Source organism: Odocoileus virginianus, chromosome 16, assembly GCF_023699985.2.
Source record: "Odocoileus virginianus isolate 20LAN1187 ecotype Illinois chromosome 16, Ovbor_1.2, whole genome shotgun sequence".
NCBI classification, from domain to species: domain Eukaryota; kingdom Metazoa; phylum Chordata; class Mammalia; order Artiodactyla; family Cervidae; genus Odocoileus; species Odocoileus virginianus.
Genome location: NC_069689.1, coordinates 49,690,537 through 49,717,716, shown reverse-complemented (window position 1 = coordinate 49,717,716; position 27,180 = coordinate 49,690,537). Strand labels below are relative to the sequence as shown.

Below are 27,180 nucleotides of genomic sequence, written 5' to 3'. Positions count from 1 at the left end.
AAGAGTTGGACCATAAAGAAGGCTGAGTGCTGAAGAATTGATGCGTTTGAAGTGTGTTGGAGAAGACTCTTGAGAGTCCCTTGGACTGCAAGGAGATCCAACCAGTCCATCCTAAAGGAGACCAGTCCTGAATATTCACTGGAAGAACTGATGCTGAAGCTCCACTACTTTGGCCACCTGATCAAAGAGCCGACTCATTGAAAATGACCCTGATGCTGGAAAAGATTGAAGGCAAAAGGAGAAGGGGTCGACAGATAAGTTGGTGAGATAGCATCACCAGCTCAACAGACATGAATTTGAGCAAGCTCTGGGAGATAGTGAAGGACAGGGAAGCCTGGCGTCCTGCAGTCCATGGGGTTGCAAAGAGTCAGACACAGCTTTGCGATGGAACAGCAACAATTTTATAAGATATATCTAATATTTTTATAAAATAAAATACTGTATTATAATTAAGACATTTTACCCTACAACCCTTTTTTGGGAGTAATTGTAAGTTTACAGAAATGTTGCAAAGATGATGCAGAGTTCCCATATGCCTTCACCTTGTTTCTTCTCGTGTTGACATCTTACATTGCCATGATGCATTTATCAAAGCTAAAAAAAAATCTGTCATTATCCATGACTATTATTAACTAAACTCTGGTCTTTATTTGGATTTCACCAGTTTTTCCACTAATGTCCCTTTTTTGTTACAGGATCCAACCCAGGGTACCACATTGCATTTTGTCATCTAATCTCCTTAGTACTTGCGACAGTTTCCAAGTTTTCCTTTTTCCCATGACCTTGGCAGTCTCAAGTAGTACTTGCCAGGAATTTTGTAGAATATTCATCATTTCTTAACAAAAATGTTTAACCTCTGGGATTTTTTAACGAAAGTCCTGGTAGACTTAGTAATAGTTTATACCACCAATTTTCCACTCATATATCAGTTTCAGCCTGGTGATTTTTTTTTTAATTTTTGTTTTGTTTTTTATTCATTTATTTTTTCATTGGAGAAGCCAGGTGATTGTTACTTTATCATTTTATCAGTTATAGAAGTACTTTAGAATTAAAAGTTGATTTATGATTAATATTTATATGCTTTAATTTTGTTTAATATTGGCTTTATCTGTGTATGCATTTTACATTCTCAGTGTTGTCAGCTTGTTCAGTTTAAACCCCATAGAAAGTTTGTGTTTTCTCTCTTGTTTATCAGATTCGAGATGGACAGACAAACTGTTACGTGTTGAAGAATAAAGATTTAGAACAAGCTTTTAAAGGAGTTATTTACTTGGAGATGGACCTCATATATAATCCGGTAGGTCTAACTAGACTACCTCCCAACTTCCTTCTATCAAAAGTAAAATGTAGCCAACCTGAAGAGATTCAAATCGCTATAAAATGTTTCAGAATTTTTACAGCTACAGAGAAAATAGTGTTTCTAAACTTAGCCAAAACAAATCAGTGCTGGACAGTCTCGTATTAATCCTGTTGGCCCAATAGAATTGATGGTGTGTAATTCTCAATAAATCTAAATGTAAAGAAAAGAAAAAACAAGAAATAAGAGGAAAATTAGGTTCTTGGCTTATTACCTTTAATCTTCTTTCATTGACTATTGAACAGAAATGTTTTCAAGCCTCTATGTTATTTAACCATAGTTAGATACTCTACAATCAGCCATTGTCAGGACAAATAGTTAATTGAAAACAGCAGTAAAAGGAGGATTTTTTAAAATGTATCTTGCACTTTTAGCATAATATAAAATGCGTGAATATATATTGTTCCTGCCAGTCTTTAGGTGCAGGCCTGAAACCTTTTTTTTAATAGCATAGACTTACTGTTTTTAGTTCTACAGTGTATTCCTTGCATACATACACCTGTAATATCTATAATTTCTAATTTCAGTTTCTTGAAAGTAGAGATATTCTTTAAAGACACAGAACAGTCTGAATGTGGAATCCCTCTAGGTTATTTTTCCATAAAATCATCACCTCAGTAGCAGTATCTTTGTATTAACTGACCTTTCTCAACACTTTCCAGAACAACATTGATTTCAAGTCTTTTGATCTGTATTAGGGTTTCCCTGGTGGCTCAGAGGTTAAAGCGTCTGCCTGCAATGCAGGAGCCCTGGGTTCAATCCCTGGGTTGGGAAGATCCCCTGGAGAAGGAAATGGCAGCCCACTCCAGTATTCTTGCCTGGAGAATCCCATGGACAGAGGAACCTGGCGGGCTACAGTCCATGTGGTCTCAAAAGAGTCAGACACGACTGAGCAACTAATACTTGTATAATATATCAATAATCTCTATAATAATTAAAATACAGAATTACAGTATTGGACAAAATTGGCATAAACAGGTTTACAAATTAGTGCATTTGGTTCTGATGGACATACAGTTCGACTGTTGGGGGCAGAAATTCCTAGGCACGTGGGAACGTGGCTTACTTAGCTGTGAGCATTCCTTTGTGATGGTATCAGCAGCAGGTTCTAGAACGGGAAGGGACAGCACAGGTTAGTTAGTGGGGTCCATGAATATAAGATAATGATGCCTTTACAGTAATTAGAAGAATGGCTTCTGTTTATTACCCGTCTACAATGTCTCAGGCTCAGATACTGTTTCATTTCATTCCCAGAAGAAGCCTGGTCCATAGCGATCATGAATGTCATCTTATAATGAGCAAATGGAATTAAACAGGAGAACTGATTTGCTAATAAATGAGTGAGTTAGGATCCAGATGCAGGTCTTCCTGACTCTTATCCCTGATGCTACACTGCTGACTATTTGCCTTGTTTAAGAGATTATTCATAGAATCAGTAGCAGGGAAGTTTAATACTTCATTCCTGGAAATGTTAGGACTCTGGGCACAGACTCCAGTATGGGGTCTGTTGTTACTTCCTCTTTTCTCCCTTTTAACATTTCCCTTCAAGGAGAACCTATGGTGTGTGTCACACACAGATCACCCTTCATCTCCTGTTTTGTTCTGGCAAGGACTTGTATATAGAATATGCATACATGTAAAACTGGAGTTTTAGGAGGGAAACAGCCTTAAATTCAAAACTGTTAGTTAAGTAATATTCTAGCTGTCCATCTGACATAGAAGAAAAGGACTTGAATGTTACTTTTGAGGTTTTTCCCTTAGTATAGTCATTTGGACAAACCGCAAAATCTCTCTGACCCTCAGTTTATTCCCTAAAAACAGGACTAAGATGACTCATGTACTTATTTTTCTGGATCATTGAGAGGAAATGAGATTCTCTATGGGAAAAAAATGTTTTTATAAGCCGGAAACTGATTTTCACATTGCAAGGTATTACTGGCAAAGGGATAGTTCAAAACCATGATGTGAAGGGAAGTTTGACGTTTTTAGAGACTTTAGTTGGAGGACTTCGTGAGCCCATCTCTGCAGTGGTTTAAAAAAATCTCTTCAATTTGCCGCATCAGAAGAGTCCCCAGGAGTCTCCAGCTTGACCTCCAGTCTCATCTCTCATGACAGTGATGCTCATGAAGTGAGACCCCAGAAGCCCTTGCAGGCCACCGGGGCACCCCTGAGTCTCTGCTCCCCACCCCTGCCCAAGCCCTCGGGTCAGAAGGTGTTGGTTTCTAGGGCTTCTCAGTCATTAGAGTGAAGTCCATCTCAGTGCTTCCGTTTTTAACACTGATGCCTCTTTCTAGATCAAAGCAAGTATTCGGACCTTTACTCCCAGGGAAAAGCGGTTTGTTGAAGATGGCCGCAAGCTGTCCAAAAAGGTAGGTCAGGGCAGTAACCTGGCTTGTTGGGACACTCAGCACCCGCACCTAGAGTAGTTACTGCTCATGACTTGGTCTCATTTCCTCCTCCCTCTCTGCACTTTTCCCCCCATCATCTCCCCTTTCCTCCCTAGATGAGGACTTGGGTTGGGTTCAGTAAAGAAGGGAAGGACTGAGAACCTATCTGTTGATGATGCAGAGAGTGTCGGCCCTCCGCTCATCCCTGAACTGTATTGTAAGCAGGAATTCTGAGCGTCAGGCCTCCATAAACCTCCTGAGTGTCCTGGGCCCCTCCGCCCTCCTTCCGTCACAGCCGTGTCCTTCTCCATCCCTGCACAGTTCAGAGAGGCATTTTGCTTATGACGTCCGGCATACAGGGAAGCCGGTGGCTCTTTCGAGATGTCCAGCCACAGATTCACCCAGAGCTGTTCCTTCTGCTTCTGCTTTGCCTAAATTTGGGATGTGCCAGCATTTAACCCACTGTGGAATTAATCCTCACTCCCCCTGCCAGGAGCCCTTAATTCCTCTCTCATCAGCTCAACAGAAAGTGAAGATCGGGGCTGAGGAGAGGAAGTTTCACATTTTTCTTACCACGACCTTTCCAGCTCTTTTCAGAGCCCCTCCCTGTTCTCGTCCCAACAGTTCAGGATTTCACTCTGTACATACTGTCCTCTTCAGTTGTGTAACAGCATGTCCCCTTTTTAAAGTGTTTATGACTTCCACCACTTCCTGTGGGGTGAGCAGCTGAGGATTACATAAAGCAAGTTAAATATAAAGGCAGCTTACCATCCTTTGGTTTCCCATGAACTTCTGGACACACTCGGGAAAGGCCTTAAACCTCTCCTGAAGGGAACATCCAAATGCTTTGTTTTGTTCTGCCACAACATTGAGTGTAATATTTATTTTGTGTAATTGGAATCAGTGGATTTATTATTGTTATTATTATTGTCTTTTGCTCCGTTTACTTGAAAAGTTAAAATGTGAATTGGGGTAGGTGGCATTGCTGCTTTTGCAAACAAATTGAAATGAATCTACCAACATCTGGGAGAAAAGACATTTCATTTCCTTTGCCAAACAGGACCTTCACCTCCATGTGGAGTGGCTTTGGGAGGTGGGAGCACAGGGGATTGGGGGCTGAGGCCCTGGGGTATGTTAGGTTTCTCCCTTAGGCCTCTCACCACTAAGTGTCACCAGATGGTTGCAAAGTTGAAACCTGTACTTGTGACTCAACTACTTAATCCTTCAAATGTCTCCACAACCTCCAAGGTTAGCACTCCTATGTCAACCTCATTGAATAAGAGAGGTTAAGAAACTGGCCCAACGTCACACAGCAAAGAGCTGGGAGAGCGGGATTCCCTTCCCGGAACTTGACTTTCCTGTGTGACTCTCACTGTTCAGTTGCTCAGTGGTGTCCACCTCTTTGCATCCCCGTGGACTGCAGCACATCAGGCTTTCCTGTCCTTCACTATCTCCCGGAGTTTGCTCAAACTCATGTTCATTGAGTCGGCGATGCCATCCAACCATCTCATCCTCTGTCACCCTGTCCTCCCGCCCTCAGTCTTGCCCAGCATCAGGGTCTTCTCCAGTGAGTTGGCACTTCACATCAGGTGGCCACAGGAGTGGAGCTTTATAGACTTTTTCTTCTAGATGTGATGAGCTAGAATACATTTAGATTTCTACTAAAACTACCCAGTTCCTTCCAAACTAAAAACTAAACAGCACAAATCCTCACTCCATTCTCTCTTTCTCAAACACACACACACAAATTCACACATGTCACATTGCTGACGGCTGTATTTTTTACCAGCTCAGTTTTCTGCTGAACATTATTGAAACAGCCTGTTCTCCTTCAAAGGAGCTATAAAGTGCATTGGATTTTCTTTTCCTCCCTGAATGGTCATATTTTAAAAATGAATTCTGGAAAAATTTTAGGACTCTTCTTTATTGTTTTGTTAATTAGTGGTTATACAGAATATAATTCAAATGACCAAGCCATCTGATCTAAGGATAATAATTGAAGTGTGTAAATCTTGTTCCCTGTTTTCCATTTTTTAAAAATCAGATCTTATCCAGAGATGTAGACCGAGTGAAGAGACTCACCATGGCTATGTGGAATACAATACAGTTCCTTAAAAGCTGCTTCCAGTGGGAATCCACGCTGAGAAGTACAGTAGCATTCATGGTAAGGTTCCTTTAAAAAGAAAAAAATTCCAGATTATTTGCTCTGAGTCCCAAATCCAAAGGCAGGTGGGTTTTATTATACTTAGATGAAACAGAATGGTGTATATTCAGCAAAGCTGAAGTTTATACCAGTAAGGAAACTTAAAAAATAAAGGATATACAGTCACCTTCTTAAAATATATTATGTAGGAGACTATGGAGGAGGTTTCTTTCTAAGTCCATCCTGATCAGATTTATCCTTGGGAATCCCTTAACTTACCCAACTCATGATTTAGTCACTCAGTCGTGTCCAACTCTTGCAACCCCATGGACTGTAGCCCTCCAAGCTCTTCTGTCCGTGGGATTCTCCCAGGCAAGAATACTGGAGTGGGTTGCCACTCCCTTCTCCAAGGGATCTTACCAACCGAGGGATCAAACCTGGGTGTCCTGCATTGCAGGCAGATCTTTACCAACTGAGCCACCCAACTCATACCCATATACCATCTCTTGATAGGCTTCCCTGATAGCTCAGTTGGTAAAGAATCCACTTGCAATGCAGGAGACCCCTGTTCAATTCCTGGGCTGGGAAAGTCTGTTGGAGAAGGGACAGGCCACCCACTCTAGTATTCTTGGGCTTCCCTTGTAGCTCAGCTGGTAAAGAATCCATCTGTAATGCGGGAGACCTGGGTTTGACCCCTGGGTTGGGAAGATCCCCTGGAGTAGGGAAAGGTTACCCACTCCAGTATTCAGGCCTGGAGAATTCCATGGACTGTATAGTCCACAGGGTTGCGATGAGTCGAGCATGACTTTGAATGTTCTTGTGGTGGTTATAGTCACTGCTTAATCACTACATGGGTCTGTTTCTCTCCTTCTGTGCCCTTTAGTGCCAGTGTTTTTTGAAAAATGGCAGATGAAAAATCACATGACTAAATGAAGACTGCCTTGCTCTAATTTATGTTTTAAGTAAATTGTTGACACACTTTGGTATAAAAAAGCATATGTTCATATCAAACCTCTTGAGTCATAACTGATGACTACAAGTTGACTTCACAGCACTAAGGAGAACTGTGATGTCTGTGAAATACACTCTTATAATACCATTGGCCCTTCCTTATGAGCCTGCTAAAATCACAGAATCTCAGACCTGCACGTGATCTTCAAACCACTTGGGTGAACCACCGAGAGTCCCAGAATCTAGTAGGGACTTGAAAGTTACTAATAGCACAGTGTCCTCACTTGGCATCTCGGGGCCTCCTCCCTTGTCTGTAGAGGAGCTTGTCATTGATCAGATTGGTAGCATCGGCGTGGGAGGAGAAAAAAAAGAAAATACTCAGCTGCTCTTCTTGCGCCTTCTGTGTTACGCCAGTGGTACCCCGCCTTTTTGATACCAAGGACTTGGTTTCATGGAAGACAGCTTTTCTACGGACCAGGGGTGGATGGTGGGGGGATGGTTTCAGGATGATTCAAGTTTATCACATTTATTGTGCAGTTTATTTCTCTTCTTATTACAGCGGCTCCACCTCAGGTCATCAGGCATTAGATCCCAGATATTGGGGACCCATGTGTGATGTCATTGACTTCTGTCCCGTGTACAGGTCACAGTGTGACCTAATACGTGTGTGAGCAGTCTAGTTACGATCGTGGCTCTTCTGTCCCCTGTGTCCTATCATCATCGGGCTCCTTCCTACCCACCAGGCATATCTGCATTAAAAAAAAAAGTCCCAGAGGTCAGTGGGTTCAAAGTCACTTCCATTTTTATTATGCAAGCAGTGTGCTGGCTCCACAAGAGGCCTTTTCTCAGCCACTGGGGCTCATTCTGTTTTGTCTCTAGTTAATGCTAGTTTTTCACTGGTTTGGGAGGCAGAAGTTCTATAATGGTTGCAGCCTTGGCCTTTAACATACATTTTCTTTGGTTTAAAGTTGCTCAACCAACTGGCCTTGGTACCACCAAGAAGGATTTCTTTAAGCCCTGTCTGACTTTGACTGGAGGTCGATTCACCCACTTTCCTTTCTCACGTTCCCCTGCAGCTGGGGGCTGCTCCTTTTCTGCCTCCCTGCCTCTGTTTCTCACCTGAATTTTCTTTGCAAACTTTCCAGGGAACATTCTCTGTGATTCTGGGCAAAAGAGGCCACTTACCGCCACTGGTGGCTTCCCCACTCAGCACCCGGGCCAGCCGCTTGGAAGGGGAAAGGGTTTCCTCTTTCTGGAGCTTGGTTTCTGGCACTGGGATTTTTAGAAAAACAAGAGATCTGTTGCACTGGATTATGTAGGGGGATGACAGAAATGATTAATGGGCTGTCAGCGTGATCTGAAGAAAGATTACCACAAGTAAATAGAAGTAAGTTGTTTCGTGGAAGGAGCTTCTACCCGGGAAGCGAGTCTTGGCAGGCGGGGGCGGGGGGCACTGCCTGCGACCTGAGTGAACCCTCCATGCCAACACCACATTGCAGAGTCCTCTGCCAGCCTGGCTGCCAGGCACAGGCTGGCACATCGTCTTTGGACATCCTCAGTCCCACGGAATGAAAGATACAGGGGTGCTCTTCTAGAAGGTTTGCCAAAATGCGATTTTGCAGGAATCCCTTGGAGGCATCCAGGACTGTGAGAGGCCCCACTGGCAGTGTGGATAGGGGATGTTTTCAGCTGGACATCACTGGAAAAATGCAGATTCAATTACCAGTGATAATGTGTGTCCACTCTCACTCTCTCTGGGTTGTCTTGAGAGCTTCACTTAGATAACACTTAATTTTCTGTTGTCCTTTGGAGTTTGACTTTTGAATGACTGTCTCACGTTGACCCTGACCAGCCACGGTGGATCTCAAGAGATACTGCAGTTGTAGATATGCGTATCTCCCTTCCCTAAGCTGCGGATGTGTGATTTCATTCAAGAATGTTTTTGTCACTACCATCATAATGGTCACTCCAAAACCATTTATGCTCCTCAACACAAGAACACCTAAAGAACATGCATTATTAGGACAAAATTTTAAAAATGTGTCATAGCCTCCCTTATGATTTATTTATTTTTTAATAAGATCACGGGTAGCCGAGCCTTCCTATTTTTGGGAAAACATTTTGCGTTCGTGGCTCTTACTTACAGACTTAACGTCAACTGCTTGTGGAGGACTGGTGAGTGAAGCCACACCTGGGTGCTGCCGCTGGCCGTGTCCCTGACTCTGTAGGGCTCCCTTCAGGGTGGTCTTTCTGCCAAATGTTGGGTCCCCCGGTGACCTGAGCCAAACAGAGAGGAGGGGAGACTCTAATGCTGAAGCCTGGCTTCCCTCCTGCCATCCTCTCTTGGGAATACCATATTTGTCTTGTGGGGTATGGGACAAACATTCTCCTACAGTCTGCTGAGGACACACTTCTGCTTCTGGTCTTGATTCATCCATGTGATGCCTTAGTTCATGCTTCTTCCATTTGCCTTGATGTTACAGGAGCAGAACAATTTTTGTGCTGTCTGAAGCAAGGTCTTTTTTTAAGTAATTTTAATTTCTTTTAAAAAATGTATTCATTGATCCGGCCCTGTCGCATCTTAGTTGCAGCATTTGGGGTCTTCGCTGTGTCATGCAGAACCTTTGGATGCAGCCCCTGAACTCTCTCGCTGTGGTGCTCGGGCTTAGTTGCTCTGTGTCTTGTGAGATCTTAGTTCCTCGACCAGGGATCAAACCCACGTCCCTGCGTAGCAAGATGGATCCTCTACCACTTTGCCACCACGGAAATCCCTGAAGCAAGGTCTTAAGGCAAGGATTCATTTAACAATAGGACTGCATGTAAAAGCCTGTCTCTGTTAGAAATTAGGATGAGTGCTATTTGAGGGTTCATTGCCCGGATGTGAAAAGAACCGGGTTGGTTGAAACAGTCTCCACTGGGGCTTGTCCTTCCCCTAGAGGTACAGCATTGAAAACTGAGGGCAGAACCCTAGGAATTTTTGTTCACTTCTGTTTTGTCAGATAACATAAAATTGCCTTACTAACATCATGTCTCTGTGTCTATTTTCAGCTGATAAAAAGCAGGAATGCTATAGGATCATGTTTAGGATATTCTGGCTGTTAATTTTAAGACTTTATGAAAGCAAGCCATACATTTTCTAAGGGATCCTGTGGATGTGTATATGAATATATCATATCTTGTTGAAAGCGGGAGTTAAAGGAAAGCAGCCTGTTAAGATCTAGGTCCAGAATCACAGGAGAAAAAGAAAATCTAGGTCCATGTGGTGTCCAGTCAGATGAACAAACATGAGAAAATTTATCTTTTTAGGCTGTCTAATCATCAGCCTACCCCATGGGGAATGAATCCCCTCTCCACATAAGATGGGTGGTTCTATTCCCCATACTAAGAGACTAAAATGATCTTTAATTCCCTGACACCTGCTATGTGAATGTTGCTGTATACTGTTTAATTCATTGTTATTGTGAGAAGTTAACTGTGGACTTTTCCTTTCATTTTTCTTGAAGTATAGTTGATTTACAATGTTACGTTAGTTTCAGGTGTATATCAGAGTGATTCAGTTATATGTATATATGTCTATTCTTTTTCAGAATTTTTTCCCTTATAGGTTATTACAAGATACTGAGTATAGTTCCCTGTGCTATACAGTAGGTCATTGAATGTGGATTTTTTTACAGCAGTCAAATTCTAAATCACACTTCTATAGGCTCAAGGGTTTTTTTGGCTAGGATAATTAGGGAAAATCTTGCTCATTACTGCTTTTGTGTCTTTCTCCTTCCCCTAAGTTTTCTGGATTTTTTTTCTTACTATGTTATATTTTCTGAGCTTGATGTGTTTTAAGTTAAAGTTAATTGTTTTTTGCTCAAAATTTCACAGTCTAGTTTCTTCAATTAAAAGACAAGTTCATATGAGATGTTGGCTTATTGACAGAGGCCACATGTAGCTGAAGCATCATGTCTAGAAGAAGCACATCTGTATATTTCCATATGAATGGATTTTAAAAATATACATGGTGTTTTATGTACATTCTCATGATCATTCCCAGTCACAGGCTTTGAACTCTAAGGATAACTCATGGTGCATGTTGCTTCAGTGTTTACTGCATGTCAGGTACCGTCCTAAGCATGTCATAAAGGTTCATTCATTTAGTTCTTGGAACCACTTGCAGCTGTAGGTCCCAGTTACAGTATTTCCTTCTTTTTACAGGTAAGAAAAATGAGCCCATGGAAGTTAAATAAAGGTTAATAGTAAGGTGATGGAGCTTATATGCTTTTAAGAGGCAGAGCTGAGTCCTAGCACTTAACCATTGGGCTACACTGCCTCTTATATATGCCAAAGATGCAGTGCTTGTAGTCTTTGTATTTCAAGGACCCTGTTTCCAGGATCCTTGTCCTTAGAGCCAAATACACCAATTGTGGTCCTTATTTAGATAGATAGATAATGACTCTTCCCAGGCGGCGCTGGTGGTAAAGAGCCTACCAATGTAAGAGAGCTAAGAGGGTTGGGTTTGATCGATGGGTCGGGAGGATCCCCCGAAGAAGGGAGTGGCAACCCACTCCAGTATTCTTTTTTTTTTTTTCCCACTCCAGTATTCTTGCCTGGAGAATCCCGTGGACAGACAAGGCTGGCAGGTTACAGTCCATAGTATTGCAAAAAGTCAGACTGAAGTGACTTAGCACCACACAGTCACATAATAACTCTAGGAACAACCATATGAGTCACTTCATATATGTATCTAGATATTATGAATGGGAGTTAAGCCATCCCAAGAAGGTTTGGGAGAAAGAAGCCATCAATATATGGGTAAGAATAATTCTCAGATATAGTCATTATATTCACAAGAGCTGGAATAAAAGGAGCGAAAGGTCTGTAGCATCTTTGGGGAACATCCCTGACTGTGGGAATCACATGCTTTTTATGACATCCTTGGAATTCAGCTTCATGGTCTGGAAAACCTCAGTGCTTGGTTCTAGACTAAACCCCAAATTGAGGACTGAGTTGTCTTTTCCCACTTTTGGAGGAAGCTCTTAGATGATGTAGAAAGATTTTCGAGTGGGGAGTGAAGAGTGAAAAGAACTAAAGGAAGGATCCATGGAAGAAATCTGTTCTTTTCAGATTTTCTTCAAGTATTTCAAGTTGTTCAGAATAAGGGCTAGGAGTCAAGAAGAGTGACTATCTACATTAGTAAATTATTACAGAATATCTTAAAGCAATAGCTTGCAGAGGCATTAGCCTAATTTTCTAGTGTGGGAGGGCCCATATTTCTAGTGTATATTCCCATGTCTAGTGCAAAGTATTATCTGATGATAGTTAAAAGGAATTAAATTTTTTTCAAAAGATAATTTTGTATCTTGATACTTATATTGTACAATCATCTTTTTGTTTTTCTCTTAGGTAACTATAGTTTACAAGCACCAGTATTGTCTATAAGAAGACCTAAGGTGGTATCATGGCATAAATGCATTGATTTTTTTCATGTGACAGAAAATATTTACTTGACAGTTGGCATCATCAGAAGATTATTTTAAATAGCAAAGACCTCCCAATGCTGTCAAAAAAAAGTTGCACTTATATAGTTTTGTTTTTCCATCAATCTTTCAGGCACTTACCTCTCGTATCAGGGAGAGAAGTCTGTGGGGCATCTTTGATGGATTCCTTATTTATTAAATTTTTACTTGGATCTTTGATGTTAAAAAGCAATCTAAGTCTACCATATATCAATGGGTATCTTCATAAAGCTATGCTTTTAACATCTGTGACTTTTTCCCTGTATTTCTTGATGTAAGAAACCGAAGAATTAATTCTTCAGAGTTGACAGGTCCTGCAATATGATATATAACTTTAAGCATCAATCAACCCCCCCCCCCCCCCCCCGCCATGAGGTTAAAATACAGTCCTCCACTTTCATACTGGTAGCTTCTACTTAACACATACAGAATTCTTAGCTTTTAGGGATCCTATAATTTTGAGAAGTGTGAAATGATTTCACATTAAAACTGAAAAACAACAGCAACTGTAGCAGAACAAACATTTCCATCATGCATGAATGTGGGTGTGCACACACACGCACAGCCCTGAGAAGCAGAGGGCGTTGGGGAAGCAAAACGTTATACTGCTGAATGTTTTCTGAGAACAGTTTGAAAAAATTTCCTGCGACCTGGAGAAGTACCCCTTTTGTCACCCACAAGGATTCAGATTAAATTTTCTTTGGTGCAAATGACTACAATGGATGTTTTGTTTTCAGACTGACCTATTAAAATAGTGCTGGTCATACTGTCGAGCACAGTGAACTCTGCTCAATGTTAGGTGGCGACCTGGATGGGAAGGGAGTTTGGGGGAGAATAGATGTATGTATGTGTATGGCCCAGTTGCTCTGCTGTGCATCGCAAGCTATCACAACCTTGTTAATCAACTATAAAAAAAAAATTCACAGTTGCAATCACCATTTTGTCTTGGAAAAAAAAATTTTAGGCATCTCAAATGCTACAAAAATGTATACTTATATGCAAAAATCTCTAAATATATTACATAGGATGCTCAAGATACTTGCCAGTTTATTATTTTTCTATTTAACATGATCTCCAAAATCTTCCTTTTCGCAGAGGACTAGCTAACATACTTTCAGAAATACCATGAAGTTCTTTTTCAGCAATTTTTTTTCATAAGAACAATCCATTATTGTACATTGTGATTGTAATTTTTTACAACATAATTGCACCTTCTATTGACATCTTCTCAGGCATTAACTAATTATGCCATTTAATAAAATTACAGTAATTGCATTAAAAGATTATCTGTTGAAAATTTAAAAGGACATTCTTAGCTATTTTAGCATATTTCATGTTTATATTTTCAACTTCATAATTGAATTGCATTTTCAGACAGAATTCTAGCTATACTGAATGAAATCAGTTGGTATTTTGGAGCATCCCAGTTTTGACTAGTAAGCATTAGGTCTTAATTTTTTAAAATTCTGGAACAGCATATGTTGTCAGTCTTCACATGTCCCTGTGGGTAGTCGGTGAGTGGTTCTAAGCTGGGTGCAGCCCCTGATGGGAACTCTCTTCTCTCTACCTACTGCCTTTTCTGTGCTTTCTCTTGGGAGGTATTTGTAAGCACACACTTTTTCACCTTCTCTGAATTTTCTGGTTAGGGATGGTGTTCTTTGCAGAGTCCGGAGAATTCAGTCTAGTTCACTCTGCTGTCCAAAGATACCCTCCTGTTAATTTGAACTTGATCCTGACTCTCGGAACTTAAATCTTAGAGAAAGAAAAGACTTCAATGTCCATGTCACTCCTAGACCCGGGCCATGTTTCACGGCCTCCTTCAAGCTTGCCCATCTCCCTCCGTCCTTGGTTCCCTCCCTCCCTTCCCATAACCATTGTCTGTCCAGTGTTAGATGCAGAGATGAAATGATCATAGTAAGTGTTCTGTCCATCTATCCTGGGCTTTCCTGGTGGCTCAGTGGTAGAGAATCCATCTGCCAACACAGGAGATGTGGGTTCGATCCCTGGGTCAGAAAGATGCCCTGGAGGAGGGCATGGCAACCCACTCCAGTATTCTTGCCTGGAGAATCCTGTGGACAGAGGAGCCTGGGGGGCTACTCCAGTCTATGGGGTCTCAAAAGAGTCGGACATATCTCAGTGACTAAACAAACAGCATCTTCCTTCCCTTCCTCCTTCCCTCGCTCCCTCCCTCCTCACCCCATCCCCTGCATCCCAGCCTCTCCCCAGCATCCCTTCCCACCACTTGCTGCTCCCTTTCTGTCTTTCCCTTATCTTCCCTCCAGTGTGCCCCTCTTATAGTTGAAACCAAAGTGGTAACCTCTTAATTATTAAAGCACACCATAAGAGAAATTACACTTGCCCTTTAGAGAGAAAATTAAGTAATAATCACAAGTATTTTTAAACATGAAGTGAGCTACAAATGTGGGTAGGAATTGGTAGCTGATACAGCTATTGGGAGGCTGGGTGTTGCTGCCCTAACTCAGAGAAAAACTTCACTGAAGTGGTTACAGGTGTGCACACACAACTCAGTTGCCGTTTCATTGCAAAGGTTGTGAAGGACCTGTTTGAGGATGGGGTTGAAATGCAAAGCATTGTCTTCTGTGTTATTTAATTAATGTTTAGGAGTCAGCTATCTCTAGGGCTGATGAATGTGCATAGAAATGCTGAATGCCAAATCATCGGGTTCTATCTTTCAGGCTGTGATAGTACTTTTCATGTTTGACCTAATAAGTTATGTTCTCTATATCAAAAAAGGGGATTTTATTTTAATATTTCAGGGTCATGTCATATGCTTAAGAAATCATTCAGTGTAACTTAGCAGTATGATTGAAGGATTGTGTTAGGACATTGTGAGCTGTGGACTGAATGACGGAGGCCCAGTCTTTTATCTGTGTACCCATCCTTACTGCTTATCTCGGTACTGAGTATACTGCAGGCGTCAAATCAATGCTTCTTAGAAGAGTACTGGCATTCATGCACACCATCTGTTATCAGATACTGTTTGTAGTCCAGTTACTGTTCTGACCATAGCAACCTGTGACCCCACCAGAGGGTAAGATTCAGAAACAGCCCAAAATAGCTTCATTATAATCTTTTCTGATGTACATTTTCTCAACTTTTTCTCAACCCTGTCCATGGTGGGGTGGGGACTGGTGCTAATTTGCAGCTAAATGGCCACAAGACATTGGTAGGAAAACTGGGGGAGGAGGAGGGGAACTGGTAAATCTCTAACCCAGATCCACAGCCCCTGAATCTGCAGGGATTTTATTTTTGATTCTTACAGAGCCAAGTGCGTGCTCCCCGCCCCCCAGTCTGTTTCTATATATGACACCTGGATGTGCCAACATTTTGTGTGATGCAAAAATGGAAAAGGAGATTTACAAATAAAAGAGAGGGCTTGGGCAGAGAGGAGTAGAGTGCTTGTGTGTCTGAACACAGGACCGGATTCCTGCTTCAGTTCTGACCTGTTGAAGAACCACGCTCAGCGCTTGCATTTCCAGCTAATTCGATATTGCCTTTTTGGTGGTCCGAGTTTTGTCATTTGTTTGGAAGTTGTCATCTTTATTAGTGTCTCTGGCTGATCTTCGAGGCTCCCCATTAGGTGGCGCGTGCTCTCCGCTGTCTGGCTGGGCTTGGCGAGCCGCTGGCCCTTTTATTGCTGTGTGACGCGGGCATGCTCGCTGGGCAGCCTGTAATTAGACCCACCACAGATGACAGTTACAAGAGAGCATGGTAATCATTCGAGCTGCCTGATCTGATGTTTATGGAGAGAAGCCTTCTTTGTGGTCTGGTTAGGGTTTGCTCTACTGTATTGTACTTTGCCATTTGATTTATGATTCAGAAAGGTGTGTTTTCCTCCTTCTCTGCTGAGCTAGGAGTCATGTCATTGGCCTTTGAAATGATAGAGCTAATTTGGGGGAGGGATTGTTTTCATTGAACTGGCACTCTCCCTCCCACTTTTATTTAAAAAGATAGGAAGACAGCTAAATAAAAAGTCAGTTGATTATGTCATCATCTAAAACCCTGTTCCTGTTCAATGTTTATCGGCTATTTTAATCTCCTTGGGATTTTCTTATAGCCCAGATCCATGCTTTTTGGCCCCCTAAAATAGACGTGCCTATTTCTGTCCTCGCTTTTTAAAATTTTGGTTTTAACTCACTGCCAGAGATACTTGATTTTGTCATGGAAAAGTAAAAAGAAAGGAATACACTCCTTAACTCGGTTGGTATTAAGGCGAGACCCCCACAGCTACGATTTTAAGTCTGGAGAAGCATGGGGCTCTATGTTCTTTCACAGGGGAAGAAGCCGAAGGTTTGGGAAAGTGATTTTTCCCTCCTGGCCTCTAGAACGGAGGATCGTCAGCCCTGATGCCATTTTCACAGCATGTGGCTTGTGTGGTCATAAATTTTGCAATGATGGTTTCATTTCATGAGTATGAGCTGTATCTACACAGTGTCCACAGATTGTGTTATTAAAAATTCTTTAAAAACACACTTTTCTGCAAGTCTTACCTTTGGAAAATATGCGTCTGGAGAGTCGCTACCCAGAGGGGTAATATACCCTGGAGGAACAAATATCTATGATGTTACTTGGTGTGGGCTTGGTGGACCCTTTTCTTTGTAAAAATTGTTTCTTTATTTGTTTTTATTTTCGGTTGCACTGGGTCTTCCTTGCTGCCTGTGAGCTTTCTCGAGTTGCAGTGGATGGGAGTTGCTCTCTCGTGGCGGGGGCTTCTATTGTGAGCTTCGAGTTGCAGTGGATGGGAGTTGCTCTCTCGTGGCGGGGGCTTCTATTGTGAGCATGGGCGCTGGGCGCTCGGGCTCAGTGGTTGTCACACCTGGGCCCTAGAGCTCAGGCTTCAGTCATTGTGATGCACGGGCTTAGGTGCCCTGTGGAATGTGGGATCTTCCCTGATCAGGGATCGAACTTGTGACCCCGGCATTGGCGGGCAGACTCTTATCCACTGGACCACCAGGGAAATCTTTGACTGACCCTTTCCTCACAGCAGATGAGTGTTCCTCATCAGGACTTGATGGGGACAGTGCTGCTGCTGAGGGTGAAACTGATGAGGATGATAATCAGTGTTTGCGTGTTCTGGGTCTTTAAGTTGTGACTTCTGCTCTTCAACTTGTTCTTACTTTATTAGGCTACAGTGACACTTTTAGATTGAAGGCAGGAGGAGAAGGGGACGACAGAGGATGAGATGGCTGGATGGCATCACTGATTCAATGGACATGAGTTTGAGCAAGCTCTGGGAGTTGGTGATGGACGGGGAAGCCTGGCGTGCTGCAGTCCATGGGCTCGCAAAGAGTACACGACTGAGCAACTGAACTGAACACTTTTAGCAAAATACTGTCTCACATTTGTCTCTTGTCTTAAAGAGCAGTAGAATACTAACTATGAATTTGCAAACAGCAGCATTTCTTCTGCCCTGGTATAAGCCAGCCACATGCAACTGTAACTTTATTTTCAACTATTCCATAGTAAAAGTGCCTTCCCTTGGAAAGTGTTGAAGCCCTCACATTGAGGAAATTTCTATAGACTGGTTTCTCCTCCAGTTTCTACTTTGCAAAATAGGAAAATGTGATCTGTGTTTAGCTGTTAAAAAATTAGCTACCTAGGCCTCAGTCGCCTTCGCTTCTTTCTGTAAATTTTATTTTTCTTTTCATTGGTGATCTTTAAACTTTTAGTAATGGACGTGTTTCAAGGAAAAAATAATTGATTGCCTTGAAATTTAGTGCATGTGCATACACACATGCATGGCCATACCCAAGGAATGGAAGAGGTAGTGAATTGGGAAGAGGAGCAGGAAGAGGAGAAAGGAAAAGAAAAAGGAATAGCAGATAGCCTTTCCATTTCTGGAGTTTATTTAAAGACAGTCCTGCAGGTGGCGATAGAAACTCATAAATGATAAAAGTCCCAAAGTAAATTTCTGTGCACTGTTTCTTGGGCATTTTAATTTTGGTGTTTTATTTTTAATTTGATACAGTCATCTACAGGCAGAAATCATTGCATTAGAAAAAATTCAAATATGCATGTTATGTAATCTCTGTTTTTATAAAAATTTTCTTGGATATTCTGTGGCGTGTTCATCTGTATGCACAAGAGATAAGTTATAGGTTACTGCTGAACTGGTACAGATTTTATATGGCAAATAACCATTTTAAGCCTCTTTTTAAATTTTTTTCTTTTATTTTTCTTAACCTGTAGGTAAAATTTGATGCCAGTACCATTGGTTAGGTTTATAAAGTCTTTTGCTATTGAGCGCTGAGTTGCGTGAGTTTCGTGATATGTGTGTATATGTTTGTATGTGTGTTCTCTTGTGTGTCGTTTCCTCCTCCTCCAGAGGATCGTCCCTACTCAGGGATTGAACCTGTGTCTCCTGCATTGGCAGGAAGATAACTTTTCCTCTGAGCCACTTGGGAAGCCCTCTTGTGTCAAAAGATAAAATCAGTTGCTTCCATAGGGCATTTTCTTCTTTAGCTGGTTGTTGAAGGTTAGTTTTAATCTGAGAGGAATCACAGATTCTTTGAAAGCTATTTATTTTACCCAGCAATAAAAACACAACATAAACAATTTGTTGTGAAAACAATAGAAATTGTATGCTGCCTCTGCGAAGTCACTTCAGTCGTGTCCGACTCTGCGCAACCCCATAGATGGCAGCCCACCAGGCTCCTCCGTCCCTGGGATTCTCCAAGCAAGAATACTGGAGTGAGTTGCCATTTCCTTCTCCAAGAAATTGTATAGTGGATATGAGAACAGTTTTTAGTTATTGTAATTATTTCATTTTAGATATCAGGCATTGTTCAAGCAAAGTTAAAACATTCAGTAGGTATTTCTTCCCTGCTAGTTAACGTTCAGAAGTTCTTAAATTGCTTTTTGCGAATATATATTTTCATTTGCCATTTTTCCTTAAGTTAGGGTTTGAAGATGCAAACTCTAAAGTGATTTGCTTAAACATAAAGCTAATTTTCAGCTCTCCTCTTTTCATGTAGCCTCATTTAAAAAACCTTTGCAGTGCACATTTTCAAGGGGAACTGCCTTGATTCAAGAAAATGTAATTATTTTGGTTTAAATGCTTTAGGCTGTAGATGTTGAGTGTCATCAACAGTCAGCTATGATAGTCTCGAGCAAATTGTGTGAAATTCAGTCTTTGTCCCTCTCCTGAACATTTCGCTAAGTCTTGTGGTGAAGTTCAGAACCAATAAGGTCTTGTATACTGTACCCTCAAATACAGAATTTCTTAGAAGGGGGGGTAAAGAGAAGAGAAAAGAAACCTTCTAGCCTTCTTATATTCTATTTCAATTGCTGTTCCAATTACTCATGAGGATAGCAAGTCAGACTCTTGGAAAACCTATTTTTCTGCTTTCACGTAAAGAATATTCAGTTCTTTGCTCTGTTAGCAACTGACCACAAATCTAATCCATTAAAAAATATATCGTGGTAAGCAGTTCTTGAAAGTGTTTATTATAAATGGTAAAAGCCAAGCTTCTACTGTGAGATTAGCACTTGTAACAGGATGTGTTCATCAGGAAATAGGTTACTGCCTTAGCAGTGTGTCCTGCCGTGTAACCTGCAGGATAGATGAAGATTTAAAAGCTTGCAGTGCAAGGAGTTTATTTGACTTCCTCTCTTTGCTTTCTTTTGCATATTACAGTGTTGTTTATCACACATGTGCTTTTCTCAACGAATCTATTCTGAAGTTCATATTATAGACAAAGAGTATCCAGTGCTTTGGAGGTCATCCCCTACCACACACACACACACACACACAGCCATATAAAACAAATTCACTTTCACAGAATGAACTCTGTAGCTTAAGAAAAAATAATAAGAGAATGATGAAAGATGATTTTCCTGAAGTCTAGAATCACCCTTTTAAACCACCCCCCCATCTTAAAGATGCAAGAAACACTGCTATGGATTATGGTGATTTTCCTGCATTTTGCTTGATTACCTTCCAGTGTTGGAGCCAGTGGACAGTAGTGCTAATGAATAATGCCTTCTACGCGGATGATACCTATAGTCACACACATGCAGTGACTAAGAGATCAAATATACTGGCTAAAAAGCCTTAGGGAAGCATTATGTGTCTGAGGTCTGATCTATTGTCTGGGAGGTCGGAGAGTGTTAATGCACTCTGCAAAGATTACACTCCCTCTCTAATTGCTCCAACACTTCCTTAAAGGATTTAAACAGCCAGGAAAGGTGATGCTCCTTGTCAGTTTTTGTCTTCTGCCTGCAGTTGAAGTTTATCTGTCTTTCCGCTGAGACCACTAGATCAAGTAGCCTCGCCAGTGTCAAAGGCATAAACTCTGAATTAAGAGTGAAAGCAATGAGAGATGTTATTTACAGCTCCATTATGACTTGCTCTTTAAATGCTTTGCATTCCATCGCTGGTGTTTACATTGTGAAAACGACAGCATATCCGTGTACAGAAAAGGGGGGCTGAAAGAAGTCCAAGGCTTCACTTTGACTTTTGATCAGATTTGTTTTCATAATCTTTTCTCAATGCCATAAGGGCCAGTGTGGCATTTTGCGTTGAAGTTATTTCCAGTAAAGACAGATGTAAAGAATAGTGGACTTTAGCATTTCCTCTCTGCCGCTTCCCCCACCAACACATACACACACTCAGTTCTGAAATACTTATCTTGAATTAGGCACGTACAAGACTGACCCACACATAGACATGATAACTTTATCCAGAACATTATTGGAAATTTCATATGTTGTACAAACATATTTTTAAAAACCTCACCTTTCTGCATTAAAAGAATGCTTCCTTATTCTTGTGTGGTGTTCGAAAGCTGAGATCATAATTTTAATCAGACTCTGTATCTCTTAGATTGCTTTGATTTTAACTCAGCATTTTCTAAATAACACTGAAAAGCTTAAAGGAAGCTTTTACCAATTCTTCCATGATGGGAGTGCAGGAAATCCTAGGGTTCTGTATGTTGCAGGCACCATATTGCACTCCTTAAATTCATAGTCAGCCTTGCTGGAGGAGTGGGGAGGGCAAGCTTGCATTTCACCCTGAGCATTTTCTGCCCACTGAATGCAGTTGCATCATTGAGAGAGAAAGAATTCCGCTTAGATCAGTTCAGATTGCTAATATATGTGGCCTAGAGCTTGCAATATAATATTTATGTTGCTTCCAGAAGAGACTTGGGAAGATTCCCTGTAAATCGAGATGGTAGTCTGAATGATGGCTGTAGATGCATTTTTTTTTTTTTTTTAAAGAAATCCTTGTTTGTCCCACGGGACATTCACACTTTTCAGCTGACGGCACTGTATTTTACTCATATTGTGTAAAGCTGTCAGTGTATGCGTTACATGTGTCTCCTGAAGCCTCCGAGCAGATGACGAGAACTATTGCTCCAGGGGGGAAAACAGCATTCGAATCAATATCTTCAGGAGAGGATTTCTCCCGGGTCTGCCGTGCCTGCTCCTACTTGGACTGTCCCTCACACTTCTTCTTGTATGTTCCCTTGCACTGTTGGTCGATTACACTGAATGTTTCATCTGTATATAAAAATTAAAAATTCAAACAAAAATCTGGCCCACATGAAGAACAGGCCCTTTGGGCATATGGTTCATTATGCATATTCGTTTAATTACTAAAACACTTGGGATGGCTTTCCTGCCCTTGCTTTCAACTTGCAAAGTTGCATCTCTTCTCTTGCACAGAAAATTGTAGCCCAGGATTCTGTTTTGAAGGAGAAAAAAAAGAGCGGGGTGGGGGGGGGGGGGGGGTGCCTTTGAAGAAATTACTAGAATTCACCAAAAGGAGGTATGATGCTCAGTATGAAACCAATGGGAGTCAGAGTCTATCTCTTCTCTCCTTTTTTCATCCCTTTCTCTCTCTGATTTCTCCCACTGGCCCTGAAGGCTAGCTTTACTGTGGTTGGTTTATATGAATGCAAGCAGGGCAGGAATGTAAGACTGAGGGTTCAGGTTTCAAGTACATTCCCTCTGAGCGACTCAAGTCTCATGATGAAGCTGTCTAAGTTTTATTGGTTAGAAAGGCCGTGCTGTGAAAGTGTGACTTTAATTGATTTTTCAGGGCAAACAGGTGGTGATGGTTTAGACATGCCCTAGCCTCAATGCCACTCCTAATTTGGAGCGGCGCATATAATAGCTTTATTAAAATAAACAATCTCCTGGCTTCGCTTTTACCTGAACATCTGCCTCTTGGATTTTAAAGGGCCTTTTAAAATAGTTTCACTCTGTACTTAAATGAATCCGATCCTGAAAAAGCTGAAGAAGACTTTTATTTTCTATTCGTGTCATCAAACTTATTATTTTTTGTTTGAAAGGAAAAACATTGAAATTCACACAGCATCTTTAAATAGGATCATGCTTGTTTGGGGAATATTTGTGCTTATTTTGGGCACATTTGCTTACATGATGCGACAGATTTTAAACATAAGAGGCCAAAAATTGAATTTGTACTTGCTGGGCTTTGATTTGAGCCATTGTTTCGGTGGGCAGAAGCTTGTTTGAGTGTGAGTGGTATGTGTGTATGTATGAGAGTGTGTTTGTATGTATGAGTGTGTGTGTGTATGTTTGAGGGTGTATGTATGAGTGTGTGTGTGTGGACATACATGCTGAAAGACCATGTTTTAGGTTTCTTCCCAGTTTATAGTGATGCCCAGTGTTGTCAGAAATCTGTTTGGATTAAAATAAACTCAGGACTCCTGAGAGCATTTTTAAGGGAAAGGAAGATCCAAACTTGGCATCCTTTTTATTGTTAGTGGCTCTGAAACAAGCACAATTTTCTTTTTGATTAAGCAAATAGGTAGTTGATCTGAGTAATGGGAGACCATCCAAGACATTCTTATTCCATTCCCTAAAGAAATTGTCCTTTGCTATAAAGAGCATCGCTCACTAATCCCTGCTGGAGGCTTTCCGAATTAAGGCACCTTAGTCTATTTTAAGCACATTGAACACGTACAGAGCTATTGCAGGCTTAATGTGAATGTATTGCAACCCTGATTCATTTTAGTGCCAGAAATAAAGCTGCAAGTGGAGGAACTTAATACAGAGAACTGCTTTATTCCATCACTGTGCTCATGCTAATTAGATACACTTGCTTTATTACCTGGAGCATTTTTCCTGTATTCATTCTGATCCAATCTTTCTATGAATATGAAGGAGTAAGTCTTCAGTGTTCAGTTGAAGTTTCTAGTCACAATTACAGCTTGATGTTCATGTGAGCAAAGTCAGTGAACACTTGTAGAGAAAGCTTTGCCCACTTAGAGTACAATTAGAACCCCACTGGACTCCCACCGAGGGTGCCCACGTGTCAACATTTACACTTCTGAAATGAGTGAGACGCTTAGCGGTACATTTAATATAATTTTTTCTTGACCACCTTGAGATACCCAGATTTGGGGGGAATAAATAAATGTGTGAGGATTTTTTTCCCTCCCTCCATTTAATCAGAGCAGATATTTTGCTGATGGCTTTGAAATATGTGTTTACCAAAATCAGACTTTCTACTACTCAATTACCAGCTTTGGCAAAAACGCATGATGAGAAGTTTATTATCTGGTTCTAGATATTATGACCATTATGGAATTATCATTCTAGGAGGAAAAGCCAATAGTTACAGCACATTACATGCTTTTTTTTCTTTCATCTAACTTAGTGCGTTTCTACTTTTAAAACTGGTTGTTCTGCCTTTCTGAGTGGTGTGGGGATTTTTATTAGGCTATGGAGACTTGTTTGACTTGTTCCCATTTATGTAGAATCATCAAGAAATGTAGTGTAGTGTAGCCAGTAACATGATGGGATTTTTATAAATACTTTATATTTAAAAGAGAGAAAAGATGATGTATTTAGTAAGAAACATGTGCATAAATGCAAGTTAGAATTTTTTTTGTATGTTTTCAAAAAAATCCCATTACACAGTCAAAAGGGGAAAATGGATGTTAACAAAAACTCTCTAGAAAAAATACAGTCTAAAATACAGTCTTTAATTCATATTTAATATTAGTATGATGTGGGCTTTCTATGTAGAGATGTCCTCTTAAATCAGAATGGAATAAGTTACATTCTTCATAGAAATATTCAGTTAATGTAATTGTGACATTGGCAGTTTGAAGATTACATGCATTGTTTATTTAAACAGTTATAGAGGATAATAAAAGCAAGAAACACATAATACAGATATCTTTCTACAAAAGTATTGATAATAAACTGCCCCTTGTGATTATTCTTAACGAAAACCAGAGTTAATTGCTGGAGTTTTGTCACTAAGATTAGACAAGGTAAGACACCCAGTTTGATTTTTCTCCCAATGAACTGACCAGATCATTGCATGTCTTGTAGAAATAAAAACAATACCAAACAAGCCCCAGAAATGGTGTTTTCTAATGCCCAAGAAAATAGGTAGTTAATCAGTGTTGATTTGGTAAACTTCCTTGGTGTCTTGGGCTTTCCTGGGGGCACAGTGGTGAAGAATCTGCCTGCAATGCAGGAGATGCAGGTTTGATTCCTGGGTCAGAAAGATCCCCTGAAGAAGTGCTTGACAACCCACTCCAGTATTTTTGCCTGGGAAATCCCATGGACAGAGGAGTGTAGTGGGCTACAGGCCATGGGGTCACAAGAGTCAGCCATGGCTTAGTGACTAAACCATAACCACCACCTATGTGTATTATGGTAACCTAAGCATGACATAAAGCCCAGGTTGAAATAAAAAGGTTTTATTAGAGGACAGAGGAGAAAACTGAGGGTCTGAGCAGGAAACGACATTTTGAGGTTTGCCGAAGTCTTTCTTCTTTGGTTGGTGCTGTCTTCCTCTTAGCTCTTTCTAGGTGGAGACTAGACTGGGAAGAACAAATTCTCTCCTAGACCACTGCTTCCTTCCAAAGATATAGACTTGTTTTTCTGGTCAGTCTATCATAATTTCTTTCCTAGGTGCATTCACCTCTTATACATTTTACTACTTTATTAGTTTTCTACTGCTACAAGTTACCATACACATGAGTGGCTTAAGACAACACAAATTTATTATCTTCCTCTTGTGGAGGTCAGAAACCTACATCATCTCACTGCACTAAAATCAAATGTTGGAAAGGCTGTGTTTAATTCTGGGGAGAATATGTTCCCTTTGCTTTTCCAGCTTCTAGAGGCTGCCCTTGGCTCATGGCCCTTTCTCCCATCATTAGATGCAGCAAGGGCACAAGGTCGAATCCTTACATGGCATCACTCTGACCTCGCTTCTGCCCCCACGTCATTTCCTGAATTTCTTTTTCTGACTCCATCTTCCACTTTTAGACTCTCTGATTATATTAGACTCAACCAAGTAATTGATGATGATATCCCTGTGTTAATGTCAGCTGATCAGCAACCTTAACTCCATCAGTAATCTTTATTCCCCTTTGCAGTGTAACATGGTCACAGGAACTGGGGAATAGGATGTGGATATCTTTGGGGTACCATTATTCTGCCTACCACAGTCTGTTATGACTATCTTCTATTCATGTTGCTTTCTTGTAGATAAGGGTTTCTGAAGCAAGTACTGGTTCCTGGCATAGAAATTAATTTAGTTTATGTTTGAAAGGAGGGGGAAAGAGTTTATATATTATGGAATTTTAATCTGAAATTGGCTGGGAGGACTGTGGTTACAAATATATGAGAGTCACATGTGATTGGTAACTTGAAAGATTGTTGGTGTTTATGACTTGCTAAATCTGTTCCCCTGTGGCTGATATTATGTAGCTGGCGGTGTTGGGGTGGGGGGGAGGGTGGGGTCAGACAACTAGCAGGAAGCTGTGTCCCTCTCCACACAGCAGATCTTTGATATCAGAACCCCAGCAGAGAGAGGAATAGATGGGCTAAAGGGACAAGTCTATATTCTCTGTAGAACATCCTTCAGCATCCCAGAAAAGTGATTTTGCCCATTTGCCTTGGCCATTTCTGTTTATTTATAGAATTTTTCTGTTTCTCATTTCCTTACCCCAGTCCCATCAGTGTTACCCTGATAGTATCCTCCTGTAGTGCAGGAGATACGGGAGACCCAGGTTCAATCCCTGGTTCAGGAAGGTCCCCTGCAGGAGGAAATGGCAACCCACTCCAGTATTCTTGCCTGGAAAATTCCATGGACAGAGAAACCTGTATAGTCTATGGGGTTGCAAAGAGTCAGACACGACTGAGGACATGGCACACACATGCACGTTTCCATAATTAAGGGTACTTCACTACTAGAACTATCTAGTTAAATATCTGGTCTTATTATTGTTATTCTCTTTAAAAATCTATTAATGAATTCCCACTTAGTTTAGGATCACATCTTCAGCTTACTACCATGACATACAGGTCTTCTCACAACCCGGCCTACGTTATCCTTCTCAGCCCTTGTTCGCTGTGCCTGGAGGAAAGTTCTATCCCCGTGAAAAGCTCATTTGTATCACGCCTTAATGTTCACACCCCCCCAGCTGTAGCCCTGGCAACCACTTACCCATCACCATCACCATGATTGTGTCACTTCTCGATTGTCATATAGAAGGAATCTTATATTAGATAACCTTTGCAGATGCATTTTTTTTTCCCACTTAGTGTAATGGCTTTCAGATCCATCCAAGTTGCCTGCATTAGTAGTTCACTCCTATCTTGAATTTTTGAAAACTCAAAGTAATCAAACCTAACCCTAATCTCACATGAGAACAGTTGTAGTTGGAAAAGAGTTGCAGTCTGAGTACCCTGGTCCCCACCACTCCTTCTGGTCTGACACCCAGGCTTCCTCTGCTTTATAGTTCATCCTGACCCTTGTGGGCACCTGGGTCTGCAACCCTTGACAGAGCTCAGTCACTTCAGTCGTGTCTGACTCCTTGC

General features: G+C 41.1%; 1 protein-coding gene across 3 annotated transcripts in view; it reads left to right on the top strand.

Annotated features, from left to right (window-relative positions):
• The window catches only part of MCTP2 (multiple C2 and transmembrane domain containing 2), a 260,480-nt gene that overhangs the window by 171,842 nt on the left and 61,458 nt on the right, over positions 1-27,180 (top strand). For all 3 annotated transcript variants that reach the window (XM_070478182.1, XM_070478183.1, XM_070478184.1), the window contains 3 exons: positions 1,196-1,297; positions 3,652-3,726; positions 5,789-5,908. In XM_070478182.1, the coding sequence (XP_070334283.1) occupies positions 1,196-1,297; positions 3,652-3,726; positions 5,789-5,908 (297 nt within the window). The remainder of the gene's footprint in view (positions 1-1,195; positions 1,298-3,651; positions 3,727-5,788; positions 5,909-27,180) is intronic.